This window comes from Oncorhynchus keta, chromosome 27 (assembly GCF_023373465.1).
Source record: "Oncorhynchus keta strain PuntledgeMale-10-30-2019 chromosome 27, Oket_V2, whole genome shotgun sequence".
Lineage (NCBI taxonomy): Eukaryota > Metazoa > Chordata > Actinopteri > Salmoniformes > Salmonidae > Oncorhynchus > Oncorhynchus keta.
The window spans coordinates 34,950,897-34,965,906 of NC_068447.1; the positions used below are offsets into that span (position 1 = coordinate 34,950,897).

The 15,010-nt window shown below is 39.8% G+C and overlaps 1 protein-coding gene across 1 annotated transcript; it reads right to left on the reverse strand.

Annotated features, from left to right (window-relative positions):
• Nucleotides 1-1,526: 1,526 nt before the first annotated feature.
• On the reverse strand, nt 1,527-14,861 carry LOC118359861 (N-fatty-acyl-amino acid synthase/hydrolase PM20D1.2-like). The gene is made up of 13 exons (XM_035738715.2): nt 14,499-14,861; nt 14,295-14,381; nt 6,115-6,350; nt 5,324-5,410; nt 5,109-5,242; nt 4,807-4,926; nt 4,253-4,328; nt 4,036-4,097; nt 3,834-3,912; nt 3,480-3,551; nt 3,116-3,281; nt 2,853-2,952; nt 1,527-2,501 (listed from the first exon to the last, which is right to left on the reverse strand). Exons 1-13 carry the CDS (start codon nt 14,716-14,718, stop codon nt 2,372-2,374), a joined length of 1,569 nt encoding a protein of 522 aa, XP_035594608.1. The 5' UTR covers nt 14,719-14,861; the 3' UTR covers nt 1,527-2,371.
• Nucleotides 14,862-15,010: the final 149 nt, after the last annotated feature.

The window sequence follows — 15,010 nt, forward strand, 5'->3', positions numbered from 1 at the left end:
AAGGTCACTAATTAGTAAAGAACTCCCCTCACCCAGTGTTGCCAACTACTCACTAAGGAAAGTAGCTATTGGCTGTCCTAAAAGTCGCTAATAATCGCCTAATTTGCATAATTGGCCATGTGACATGTAATTGTGATGGACGCTGAAGAAGAGAGGAATAACGTTGTGGGAGAGACAAAAAGTGAGTAACAAAACACCCTAAATATGTTTAGAACTACAAATGAACTTCTGTTGATTCTTGTTTTTTTATATGTCACAATTTCAACCCTCCTCCTTTATCCGGGCTTGGGACCGGCAAAAGTGACCCAAAAGAGACACTGGTGGAGTTACTTATTTTTTATTTAATTTTTTATTTACTTTTTTTTCTTCTTAATTTGGTTTGGGTTTTAACCTTATGGTCCACTTAGGAGCCTACAACAAGTCACAGTAAAACATGAACATTTTTAACCATAATTGTTTTTGTATAAATATCTACATTAACAATCTAAATGGACCAAAAAGAGACAATAGAAAAAACTGTCAATGGCAATGTTAGAAAATTATGGTAACTTGTCTGGCCCTAATTCAGGTTAATTGTTTGTTTTTTCCAGACACCCCTCCACACCTAGAGTAAAATTTGTTAACCATAAATGGCAGCTTGTTTTGGGTGGAACTGTTACAAGGCTTTGCCTTTTGAGTATGTTTTTGAGTTGTCATGTTTTTTTGTTTTTTACATCACAAGTTTGGTGTAGAAATCAGCCTTACAATGCCTGTGTATCATCTCCAATAAACGACTTCAACCAACCTTTGAATTCAGGGTTTGATTCCCACTCCTTTCTGTATTTTTGATTGTACAGTTTAGACATGATGAGCTAACCAACTAGATGTTTAGCTTATGTCACAGAGGCACACACACAGTGGACAAGGTGAGTAAGTGACTGAGGCTGCAGTGATTTATTTTAGACAAAGAACATTTTACATTTACATCCTGCCCTGAATGTAAGCCAGGGCGGGATCAGCCAGCGGCGGCTTCCCGCATGCGCAATTAATTTGCAGTCTGGACGCGGAGGGGTGAAGATCTCCTGCTCTGACTGCAGCTGGGAGGGACTGCTGTGCGAGGACTGGGCAGCCTGTGAGTGCTTTGGGATGGTGGTGGGGCCCACGGCAACACCCGCTGCTCGTTAAGAAGAGTAAGAACGATACGTGCTTTCACATCAGTCTTCAAAAGTCTCCAATAAACACCAGAAATAGTTAATTTTTTATTTGGAAAATGTGTCGCTAGAGGGGTCTGAATACTCGCTAAATATAGCAATAAAGTCGCTAATTTGACAACACTGCCCTCAACTGGTTGTCTAGGTCTTAATTGAAAGGAAAACCCAAGGAACAAACACTGACAACTTTGGTATAGCTGAAAAAAACTATTGTAAAGCTCCTTGTTAATGGTTTGGAATGACATTAGACCTACTGTCTGAACACTTCTAAAATAATGTCTGACTGCACATTGTAACAATTTGGACACATCAACTGGAAACAAAGATGGCCATCACCACAGTGCATCATGTTTATTAACCATTATGTTCACCACTCGCCCACATCAATGATATCTTCAGCTTTATTGGCCCAGTACCTTGCACACTGGGCAGCAGTATTTCAAGACATTTTTTTAGAATTTCAGTTCTCAAACAGATAAATCAAGTATGGCACCTCAATTAACCTGTATTAAATATTCACAAAAAAACAAGTAACTCATAGAAATCAGCAAGTAAGATATCACGCTTACTCAAAATATAGCAATTTCAAGTTTCATACCATTAATGTGCATTGAAAATAAATGATTTATATAATATCTTTATATTTGTTTAGAAACCATTCCACAGGGAGGAAATTTGTCCAGTAGCTCTCACAGCACACTGCATACACTTCACCCATCACAATGATTTCCAATTCAAGTTTCACGTCAATGACCAATAACAAAATAGTAACATATTACACAGATTTTTTTATACCCATTAACTTTATGGCCATAATACAAATCAAACTCCATCTCTCTTATGCAATACTGTCACCAGTGTTTTTTTTTTTTACAACACAGAGATCAAAATCTCCATGTTACATGTCTGTTCCTCGTGAGAGCCTGCCCCCTTTTGATGCCTGAGTAACATTGAATTGATGTACTCACTGATAATACAATCAGACTGTCTTCATTCAAACTATAGCATTGGTAGTTTGTTATATATATATATATATATATATATAAGCATCACCAAGAGAGGTCTGCACTTCATCCAAAACAAAGAAGGGACCCAACCTGAATGGGTAAATAGAATCTAACAACAAACTCATTTTTATCTAGATTATGAATGTAATAGTGGCCCCCAAATACCCTACTGCTTTAGAGCTCATGGCCAGCACTGTGGGGAGAAGGGAGCTCCTTGATGTCACAGTTCTGGATCAGATTGAAATAAAAGACCACCAGTTCCTCATAGTTCTTCTTAGAAATCCTCTCGTTAATACCATGGAACCTGGAAATGTAGAGAATGCATAAACAGTGGAACGATAGCAAGCAAACTACAGTGTTAGTAAGGTGAGACTTTATCTTGTTTGTTCAATGCAAACAGAGGGCATTGTTAAACCTTCCTTGTCAAGACGCTGTGCATGTAGGGCTGACATACATTTTATGGTTCAACCGTGTCACATGGCTAGATCATAAGACTGGAGTTTTAGTCTCCCAGTCAACAAAAGGGCAGTGTTAGAACAATCTCCTCAACCCCAACAGGCTATTGAAAGATACAGTTACTAGACTACATTCAACACCTGATAAAGAGAGCTCTTCTCTACAGAATATCCACTGCTCCAGCTACAATGAGTCGTACCTCTGGGTGTCCCCTGGTCTGATCCAGGTAGGTGCAAAGCGATAGATGTCCTTGGCCAGGTCAGTGTAGTGGCGGCTGTCTGTGTTCCCGATGCAGACACCTGCACGTTGGAATATGATACATTTGTATGCTGAATACTATGCCATAAAAATGTGAACATGTTACCTAAAAAAATCATACCAAAAACAGGATCCCCCCCTTTCCCCAACATCACAGTGGGCAAATCAAACAAATACCACTCCCTCTTCTATTCCGTTTCTTACCAGGCGCAACAGTAACTTGTGGGAACTGGTCCAGCAGGGTCTTCTTGATGGTCTGGAACCCAAAGGATGTTTCACCATACGAGCTGACAGGCAGTGGGTCAAAACCATTCACCAGCTCCATCTTCACTCTCTCATCTCCCACTGTGGATTGGATGAACTCTAGAACCTGACAGGAAGACACAAACACTATACATTTTGAACTGTACTTCAAAGTTGCCAGCATGACTAAATAGTTTATAAATTCAGTGTCTCGGTTTTGTGAGATGGACCTATGATTTTAGCTTTACAGTATAATAGAACATGAATTTTGAATATAACATGCTGTTGAACCATATATGTAGATGTATAAAATGCTAATCCTCACCTCTTCTACGGTCTGTGCTGGATGTATCCGCAGATTCACATAGGCCTCAGCAAGGGAGGGAAGAACATTCACCTATGAAGAATAGAAACATCCAAGTATTGTATTTGCTTAATAGATGCAGCCCAAGACTATATAACATAAAACAATTGGAATTCTGAACATATACAACATTCTTTCAAAGAACATATCACACGAAATGTATGACGTATTACAACAATTTCAAAGACCCCGTATTGAAAGTGCTCTCGAGACAAACAACTGCTGGAACTATAGAAAACCTCAGGAGCATCACTTTAACAAAACACCTTCATGCACTATAACTCATTTATTATAACAACAACAACAATATTGTACCTTAACACCTGAGTTGAACATGGTGACTGCAGTTGTGGTTCTCAAAAAAGCATTTGTGTCAGGACTTCTTTCCATTACTCTGTAACATACATACATGTTATTTAGGTTTTATAACTCAATCAAGTATAATCTGCAATTATTTCAAATGTAATTGAAATAATCAAGGTGGAACAAACCAGAGAAATTCAGTGAGGGAAATTACCTGCCAATAAGTGGAGAGAACAGCCACATATTTGACATGACAAACTTAATTGGGAGTCCAAACTGTAAGACAAAGACATTTCAAAATGATTTAAAAAGCTGTGTACTTATTTTAAAATGATGTTAAGACTAGTACTAAACACTACACTCTATATCGCAGAACATCCCATAGGATAATTGAAGCCAATGTAGGACAGAGGTTAGAAACACAGCATTACCCTGTGAGCTAAGTGTTCAAAGGTCCTGCGCTCAGGGCCTTCACCAAACAATATGGGCATAGGGTTGTCCTCCAACCTGACAAAACAGATCACGTGTGCTTAGAGAATGTGGGCTTAGGTTCACAACATGACATGACACAATATACTCTATGATGCAGACCTAAAACAATGTATAACTAGCCAATTAAGAAATGTCCTCCCTCAACTCCCTCAACTGAGAGGTGTATACAACTTCCTTACTTTCTCGTGTTCTTCTTATTTCTATTTCTTGTGTGTTTTGTACTACTTTACATTATAGTACTATGGATATTTATTATTGCATTGTTGGGATAGCGCTTGCAAGCAAGGCATTTCACTCCACTTATGTGCGTGACAATAAAAACTGAACCTTGGGCATTATAAAATATTTGTCTCAGGCTCTATAACGTTCATGGCTGACCAAGCAAGAAGTGGAATTCCCCTTCATTGAACTGTATCTGTAGGTGTTAAGCAATGGCTATACATAGAAGACCCATCTAGTCCGTGATGAGTGTGATTCCCAAATCCCCTTTCACCTTTTGACAGCTCCAGCCAGGATGCCGATGCTGCTCTCTCTGGGAGGCATGGAGGAGTGACCCGGGGCCTTGAAGACACTCAGTTTCACCGTGGCTTGTCCCTTCTCACTGATCCCAATCCTGACACATATACACACAGGAAGGCCCACACACGTTTAATAAACAGTGAGTGTAACCTATGGCGTAAACCTTATAAGTAGCACTTAATAAAATGCATTTATAAAGGCCTTTTTACATCAGCAGTGTCACAAAGTGCTATAGAGCCTAACATATGAGACAAGAGTTAATGAATGAATGCTTACAGAGCAGCAGGCCCCTGCAGACCACTGATGACTCCATCCAGCACAGCCAGACCCTCATCCAGTATGAACACCAGCTGCACCCCTTTCCTCTTCAGCACCTTCACTATGTTCATGGCCCCCTGCAAGCCACCCACCTACAGTACAAAGAGAAGATCATGCTTCTGAATTCTGTCCCTTTCGGTTTCTGAAATAAAATACCTCTACTAAATTCAAACCTCTTCATCATGACCCAGACCAATGAAGAATCCCCTTTTCGGAGAATAACCTCTTATCAACAGGTACTCCAGCGCCTGGAGGATTCCCTACAGTGAAAAAAATAGGCTGTTTAAATTCTGACAATATGAAATCGTATCACAGTAAACACATTGTTAAATCAGGCCCTTGGCTTAAATCAGGGATGGGTGTCCCTGCTCATCAGCACAGAGAATTTTTACTTTTTAGAGTTCATTTCAGTGAATTCTTCACATTTTGCCACAGGGTGTAGAGAAAATGTTGCCGTTTTAAGCAAGTTTGCTCCAATTACAGATTTTGCCATTTTATAACTAATTTCATGCAATTCTACTCATTTTTCCATGGGTTGGATTTTTTGTTGTTGTTGCTGTTTACAGCTCATTTCATGCAATTCTACCCATTTTGCCGTAGAGTGGAGAAATGTTTGCAGTTTAATATATCTGAGTGAGACCTGACTAACAAAATCAATGGGAGGCCCCCCCCAGCAGGTCATCCCCCCAGCAGGTAATTTGACTATGACAACAAGTTTAGATTGCTAAATTAGTTTTGCAGCCAGCTATCTAAAATAATGTAGCTGACATGGGCTAATTGACTGACTATCAGTGACTCACATAAAAAGAGAAACTGATGATGCACAACAAAATTTAAAAATTGCACCTTGTGTATTCTACTACTTCTAACTCGCAATAGTAAATTGAGACCCCAACTGAGTTCCCAAAATTGACCAGAGCGCCTTGGGAAGTCCCATAAACCTCTACCTACGGTCAACACTCACCATGACGGACTGCTTGTTATCGATGGTCCCTCTACCATAGATGAATCCATCTATCTCCTTTGCAGAGAATGGTGGGACCTCCCATCCATCATTCTCATCAGCAGGCACCACATCTATGTGGGCCAGCAGCATGTAGGGGACCAGGGCCAGGTCAGAGCCAGGCACCCAGAACAGGTGGCTGTAGTTGGCCACAACCTCATGCTGGACCAGGTGGGAAGAGAAAACTGTAGGGAAAACTGGAAGAGGGAAAACATGTGTTTAGTGTAGGGCAGTGGTTCCCAAACTCTTTTGGCCCACGACCCCAACCATGTGAAAAAAAAAAATCTGTAATTAACAGCCAATGGTAACTTTTTTATTTGGAGCTATGGCAGTCTTCTCAACTCACCATTGCTTACTTTTAATGTGGGGCTCTGAAGTTCAACCTGGATCAACATTTGGGTTTTAATGCAGACGAGAGCACTGAATCCAACTTCACAGTTATGAGCTGGCGATGAGCACCATGAGTTTTATGGTGCTTTCAAGACAACGAGGTCAAATCATGACATCAATGATCTTCAGGTCGGAACTCAAGAAAGAAGCTGTGCCTGGTTCGCTTTTAAAATATATATTTTTTTAGTTTAACACTTTTTTTTGGTTACTGTATGATTCCATGTGTCATTTCATAGTTTTGATATTTTAGATTCTTCAAAGTAGCCAATCTTTCCTTGACAACAGCTTTGCACACTTTTGGCATTCTCTCAACCAGCTTCAACTGGAATGCATTTCAATTAACAGGTGTGCCTTCTTAAAAGTTAATTTGTGGAATTTCTTTTCCTTCTTAATGCATTTGAGCCAATCAGTTGTGTTGTGACATGGTTGGGGTGGTATACAGAAAATAACCCTATTTGGTAAAAGACCAAGTCCATTTTATGGCAAGAACAACTCAAGAAAGCAAAGAGAAATGACAGTACATCATTACTTTAAGACATGAAGGTCAATCAATCCAGAAAACGTCAAAGACTTTAAAAGTCCTCAAGTGCAGTCACAAAAACCATCAAGGGCTATGATGAAACTGGCTCTCCACATCAGCCTCAGAAAGTGCAGCCCAAATAAATGCTTCACAGAGTTCAAGAAACATCTCAACAGTTCAGAGGAGACTGTGAATCAGGCCTTCATGATCAAATTACTGCAAAAAAAATCACTACTAAATGAAACCAATAAGAAGAGACTTGCTTGGGCCAAGAAACAAGAGCCATGTTCATTAGACCAGTGGAAATATGTCCTTTGGTCTGGAGTCCAAATTTGAGGTTTTTGGTTCCAACCGCCATGTCTTTGTGAGACACAGAGTAGGTGAACAGATTATCTCTGCATGTGTGGTTGACACCGTGAAGCATGGAGGTGGTGGTGTGATGGTGCTTTATTTAGAATGCAAGGCACACTTAACAAGCATGGCTCCCACAGCATTCTGCAGCGATACGCCATCCCAGCTGGTTTGCGCTTTGTTTTTCAACAGGACAATGACCCAACACACCTCCAGGCTGTGCAAGGGCTATTTGACCAAGGAGAGTGATGGAGTGCTGCATCAGATGACCTGGTCTCCACAATCACCTGACAACCCAATTTAGATGGTTTGGGATGAGTTGGACTGCAGAGTGAAGGAAAAGCATCCAACAAGGTTTCAGCACTCCTTCAAGACTGTTGGAAAAGCATTCCATGTGAAACTGGTTGAGTGGTTGCCAAGCGTGTGCAAAGCTGTCAAGGCAAAGGGTGGCTACTTTGAAGAATCTCAAATATAAAATGTATTTGTTTAACAATGTTTTGGTTACTACATGATTCCATGTGTTATTTCATAGTTTTGATGTCTTCACAATATAGAAAATAGTAAAATAAAAACCCTTGAATGAGTAGGTGCCCAGACTTTTGACTGGTACTGCATATATAATTACTTTTCACAATCCCTAGTGTTGAGTGTTAGGGGGGTAAAATGAACATTGCTTTTAGAGCTGAAATGATACAACATAATCCCGGAAGCACAGCACACTTGGTTTTAATGTCTGTAAGCCTTACCATTGCTGAGATATTCCAATTTGTGCCTAAATTATGGGTCAAAAAGGTCACAGGAGATAATGCACAGGTCAATGGCAAAGCCTTTGCCAAAAATTGCACCAAAATTATACAAATTAGCTGTTGAAATATGTGCATAAATTGTTGTTCACAATAAATCTGATAAACTAGCCTTTTCCCAACTGAGTTATTTATTTTAAACGACTAATGCATTTAATCACATGCTACTGAACTAACCAGAAGTAATACTTTTAGGGTTTTAGTGTGCTTATAAAAACAGCAACACTTACAGTGGGGAGAACAAGTATTTGATACACTGCCAATTTTGCAGGTTTGCCTACTTACACAGCATGTAGAGGTCTGTAATGTTTTATCATAGGTACAATTCAAATTAATTACTTAAAAATCATACAATGTGATTTTCTGGATTTTTGTTTTAGAGTCCATCTCTCACAGTTGAAGTGTACCTATGATAAAGAATTACAGACCTCTACATGCTCTGTAAGTAGGAAAACCTGCCAAATCGGCAGTGTTTCAAATACTTGTTCTCTCCACTGTATGTAATTCGACTAGACACTAATTTTTTTCTGCACACTCCGCTCTAAAACCTGAGCTAGAGAAACTGATCTAACAAACTGCTTCAGACTAGATTACCTGAGAAAATATTTGTGTGTTTGGTGGCAGCTAACCTTCCTGAGCTACTCTAGCAAAGGTGAGATTGTAAGTGTTCATAAATGTGTGCACAACAAACCATTTTCCAAACAGATTATTGGCCAATTTATTAGTAGCAAAGAAAATATTCCATACAGGCAGATGTCATTACACTAGGTGCATATCTTAAGTTCCTTAGTTCATAGTGAACATGCAAAAAAAAGGTCAACCAATAAACTGTGTGCACGGAAGAAAGACAAAAACAAAACAAAAAATAAAGAAATAAAATAAATAAACAAAAGAAAAAAAGATTACATTTGATGGTTAAAATGTAGACTGTCATGAGAGTTTAAGCTCTGAGCATAATGATCATGGGCTCACACATTACCTTGACACCTGTCCAGGGTTTCCTTTATGAAAATGTGGCTCCGGACATTTGACCTTAACAGACATTTGAGAAATTTTGCAGACCAATATGCATTTGGTGCGTAACCTGATTAGAGAGTTCATCCACAGTGCTGAGAATGAAGTAAATCACATTTAGATTATGGTAATTAGTCTTAGCAGAAAATGCAAGCCAAGGATGCATTGACGCGTATCGACGTTGTCGTCTAAACTGGAGCAGGAAACTGACCCAACAATGATAAAGTGAATATCACCGGGGATACGGCCGATGCTCTCCGCTGGTGCCAAATTGCACGCACTGCCTTTGCTTCCAACTGTAGGCTATGCCATTTTAAACAATCCACAACTTGTTTTTTCTTTTAAGGCTTAGGGAATCTAAATGTTCCTCGGTGGCCAAATCATGCTTTAGTAACCCATTTTGAATGATTTTATTTATTTCTGTATAAAGTGGAGTAGGCTAATTAGGCTGTATAATTTTAGCAATTAATTTATATTTACTTAGTCTTATGGACGCACCACCTACGAGCATATGTCAATCTACTATCCACCAAAGTAGAAAAGTTGACCTATTCGATTGGTCAGCTTGTCGAGAAAGAAATAGCCAAAAAAGACTCTGGGACAGGTATAGGACAATAGATCCCAAATTCATTTATTTATCTGTTATTTTACCAGGTAAGTTGACTGAGAGCACGTTCTCATTTGCAGCAACGACCTGGGGAATAGTTACAGGGGAGAGGGTGATGAATGTGCCAATTGAAAACTGGGGATTATTAGGTGACCGTGATGGTATGAGGGCCAGATTAGGAATTTAGCCAGGGGGTTAACACCCCTACTCTTACGATAAGTGCAATGGGATCTTTAATGACCTCAGAGAGTCAGGACACCCATTTAACGTCCCATCCGAAAGACGGCACCCTACACAGGGCAGTGTCCCCAATCACTGCCCTGGGGCATTGGGATATTATTTTTTTTAGACCAGAGGAAAGAGTGCCTCCTACACCACCTTCAGCAGCATCTGGTCTCCCATCCAGGAACTGACCAGGTCCAACCCTGATTAGCTTCAGAAGCAAGCCAGCAGTGGTATGCAGGGTGGTGGTAGGCTTCTGAATTGATCCCAAATTCATACAACCATCTGTCCGACAGCGCCAATTAAATTTCACTAAATTACCCCATAGACCAATAAGCATTAAGCATGACTGGTCAAATGTATTTAGATCAACTGTTAGTTCCATCAATGAATAGGCTAAAAATCATTATTTCTCAATGGGAATTTTTCACCTTTTCCAAATTGTATTTCTCTCTATTCATTTATTTACGGCCAAAAGCCGGCTATTGGAAACCTTGCATCTGTACCACCTTTTACCCCACCCTCACAGACTGTGTGTACTTACATTATTCAAACTACTTGGTCAGAAGAGGCCATCCTGACGAGAAATATATCTGTTAAACATGGGACGAATACAGGCCTATTAATATCAAATAAACCAAAACAGAATGAGCATCTTTAATTTCATACAAATATGTAGTTGACTGGCAGTCCTTGCGGAGGGCCTCTCTCCCTCGACAGGTGACAAGCAACGTTCCTCTCTCTAATAGCAGACCTGCTAAAAACAGAAATTGTCACCTCCGTGGTCTCACTTGCTGCCTATCAAATTGTTACTAAGAATTAGAGGTCGACCGATTAATCGGAATGGCCGATTAATTGGGGCCGATTTCAAGTTTTCATAACAATCGGAAATCGGTATTTTTGGACACCGATTTGGTCTATTTTTTTATTTATTATTATTTATTTTACACCTTTATTTAACTAGGCAAGTCAGTTAAGAACACATTCTTATTTTCAATGACGGCCTAGGAACGGTGGGTTAACTGCCTTGTTCAGGGGCAGAATGACAGATTTTTACCTTGTCAGCTCGGGGATTCATTTTTGCAACCTTCCGGTTACTAGTCCAACGCTCTAACCACCTGCCTTACATTGCACTCCATGAGGAGCCTGCGTGGCAGGCTGACTACCTGTTACGTGAGGGCAGCAAGAAGCCAAGGTAAGTGGCTAGCCAGCATTAAACTTATAAAAAAACAATCAATCTTCACATAACCACTAGTTAACTACACATGGTTGATGATATTACTAGTTTATCTAGCGTGTCCTGTGTTGCATATAATCGATGCGGTGCCTGTTGATTTCTCATAGAATCACAGCCTACTGGGCCAAACGGGTGATGATTTAGCACTGTCGTTGCACCAAACCTAACCATAAATATCAATGCCTTTCTTTAAAATCAATACACAAGTATATATATTTTTAAACCTGCATATTTAGTTAATATTGCCTGCTAACATGAATTTCTTATAATTAGAAAAAAATGTGTCACTTCTCTTGAGTTCCATGCATGCAGTCAGGGTATATGCAGCAGTTTGGGCCGCCTGGCTCGTTGCGAACTGTGTGAAGTCCATTTATTCCTAACAAAGACCGTAATTAATTTGCCAGAATTGTACATAATTATGACATAACATTGAAGATTGTACAATGTAACAGCAATGTTTTGACTTAGTGATGCCACCCGTTAGATAAAATACGGAACGGTTTCGTATTTCACTGAAAGAATAAACCCTTTGTTTTTTCGAAATGACCGTTTTTGGATTCGCCAAAGGGCTCGTATTTCTGTGTGTTATGTTATAATTAAGTCTATGTTTTGACATTTGATAGAGCAGTCTGACTGAGCCTGCTACGCATTCACTCAAACGCACTTGCGTGCGTTTTGCCAGCAGCTCTTCACAATGCTTCAAGCATTGGGCTGTTTATGACTTCAAACCTATCAACTCCCGGGATTAGGCTGGTGTAACCGATGTGAAGGCTAGCTAGTTAGCGGGGTGAGCACTAATAGCGTTTCAATCGGTGACGTCACTCGCTCTGAGACTTAGAGTAGTTGTTCCCCTTGCTCTGCAAGGGCCGCAGATTTTGTGGAGCAAAGGGTAACGATGCTTCAAGGGTGGCTGTTGTCGATGTGTTCCTGGTTCGAGCCCAGGTAGGGGCGAGGAGAGGGACGGAAGCTATACTGTTACACTGGCAAGACTAAAGTGCCTTTCAGAACATCCAATAGTCAAAGGTATATGAAATACAAATGGTAGAGAGAGAGAAATAGTCCTATAATAACTACAACCTAAAACTTCTCAGCTGGGAATATTGAAGACTCATTTTAAAAGGAACCACCAGCTTTCATATGTTCTCATGTTCTGAGCAAGGAACTTAAACATTAGCTTTTTTACATGGCACATATTGCACTTTTATTTCTTCTCCAACACTTTGTTCTTGCATTATTTAAACCAAATTGAACATGTTTCATTATTTATTTGAGGCTAAATGGATTTTATTGATGTATTATATTAAGTTAAAATAAGTGTTCAGGCCCTTAACCGGGTGACACAGTGGTTAAGGGCGCTGTTCTGAGCTTCGGATGTTTTCACTCACGAGACTCCCAGTTAGACAGCAAATGTTCCTTTTGTTCCATAAAGATATTTTTTATATCCAAATACCTCCGTTAGTTTGATGCATTATGCCTAGGAATCCACCGGAAATAGCGGTCACGACAACGCAGACAAAAATTCCAAATGATATACATAATATCGACAGAAACATGGCAAATGTTTTTTTATAATCAATCCTTAAGGTGTTTTTCAAATATCTATTCGATAATATATCAACCGGGACAGTTGGCTTTTCACTAGGACCTGGAGGAAAAATGGCTACCTTTCTGTGTTGCGCAAAAATCACACTGAGAGCCAACAACAGACCACTTACGCAATGTGGACGTTTACGCTCATTCTTCAAAACAAAGGCCTGAAACTACATCTAAAGGCTGTAGACACCTTAGGGAAGCCACAGAAAAAGCAATCTGGTTGATATCCCTTTCAATGGGCAATAGGGATGCATAGAAAGACAGGGGTTTCAAAATAAGAGTCACTTCCTGATTGGATTTTTCTCAGGATTTCACCTGCATTATCAGTTCTGTTATTCTCACAGACAATATTTTTTACAGTTTTGGAAACTATAGTGTTTTCTGTCCTAAGTTGTCATTTATATGCATATTCTAGCATCTGGTCCTGAGAAATAGGCAGTTTACTTTGGGAACGTTATTTTTCCAAAAATAAAAATAGTGCCCCCTAGCTTCAAGAGGTTTTAAGAAGCAGAAAGGCTTGGTTGGGTTGTGTATCTGAGGACTCATGACTTTCAACCTTCGTCTCGTACGGGAGTTGTAGCGATGAGACAAGATAGTAGCTACTAACAATTGGATACCACGAAATTGGGGAGAAAAAGGGGTAAAATAAAAATGTAAAAAAGTGTTCATTCAGTATTGTTGTAATTGTCATTATTACAAATAAATAAAAATAATTTAAGAATCGGTATCGGATTTTTTTTGGTCCTCCAATAATCGGTATCGGCGTTGAAAAAGGTCGACCTCTACTAAGAATCTGAGGTTTGAATGTATTAAACTATTTGTTTCACCAAATCGAGAGAGACTGGGTGCGAGGGGAGAAAACCTCTAACCATTGCGAGCCAAACAGAACGCCCCACCCTACCCAACAGTAAGCAGAGACAAATGTTAGCTAGCTAGGTGTTGTAGCTATCTAGCCAAACAGCTTGTCAGCCAACTCCTCGCAGTAAATCTACAATGGCGTCAGCATGAAAGCAACATTATCCCATTAACCGTATCTTTGTAGTGGTACGTAAATGTTGCGTGAAAAGGGGTCAGAAGAGTCAACCGCTCTGGTCCACTGAATCAGGGTAAACTCACACGTTGAAAGGCTTTTATGAACGTTTAAAAACAGACATCGACACACAAAGTAAAATGTAAAAATATTTAAGTTTTTCAAAGTAATTTATAGCACCAGCGCCAAACATCCATTTTTTTCACGTGATATCATTTCTAGTGGAGTAAACGGATGCATTTCTGCTCGAGTATCATAAAGCAGTGTCTAAATGCTAATTGCGAACTGTGTGCTCAGTGAAAACATGTTTCCTAAATTAACCGTCTGCCTATGGAATGGATCATCGTATACTCCCGGGACCTAAACAAAGTTACCTCTCCTCAGGAGGCTGTCGAACTCGCCCAGTGCGGTGATGTTGAGCTGCGTCTTCGATGTTGACACCGTGGGAATCTGGATCGCCTCTGCATACAAAACAAGCCGGTGGCGTTGACCAAATTTAGCGTGCATGTTATAGCGATTATTCACACAACATAGGCTGTCAAATTTGCTCAGTTTGATGAAGGTAGGCCGGATCTCACCTCTGAAATTAGCAAGAAGCTCCTTTCGCTGGTGCTGGTTTATGTCAGACGCAATGTTGTTCGTATTTTCCCAGTGTGCAAGTTGAAGTCCTGAATTCACGTCAAACGTCAGAGTCCTTAAAGTGGCTGCAACGAAACATACTATAACAACGAATAATAAGCTGAGAGACACAATTTTGACTAACTTCATAATATTACATTTTCCAATGCGGTCAGTCATTTTTACTATTTGACAGTAAACACAGAGTGTTAATGCAGCTACTCGTGACGTTAGAGCGTCATGTGCTGGGCTTGAAATAGGGTACCCACCCTTTAAGTTAACATTTGAAATGGAAAGAGTTAAAGTTCGAGTATGGTCATGACAAGGATCCAAGATAGCACTGACATATGGCACCAGATAACCAGCATACTGACTAACTGTTCAACTAAATATGCACATGCATGCAGTTTGAATTAAAATGTCATACAGCATGTGTTATTCATTTGGGACCATGTCCAAATGAAACAAATCT

Coding starts and splice junctions, on each gene's coding strand:
- LOC118359861 (XM_035738715.2), bottom strand. CDS start 14,718: ATGACTGACCGCATTGGAAAATGTAATATTATGAAGTTAGTCAAAATT. Junction 14,382..14,498: donor GCTTCTTGCTAATTTCAGAG/GTGAGATCCGGC, acceptor TTTTGTATGCAG/AGGCGATCCAGATTCCCACG. Junction 4,329..4,806: donor CTGGCTGGAGCTGTCAAAAG/GTGAAAGGGGAT, acceptor CTGTTTTGTCAG/GTTGGAGGACAACCCTATGC.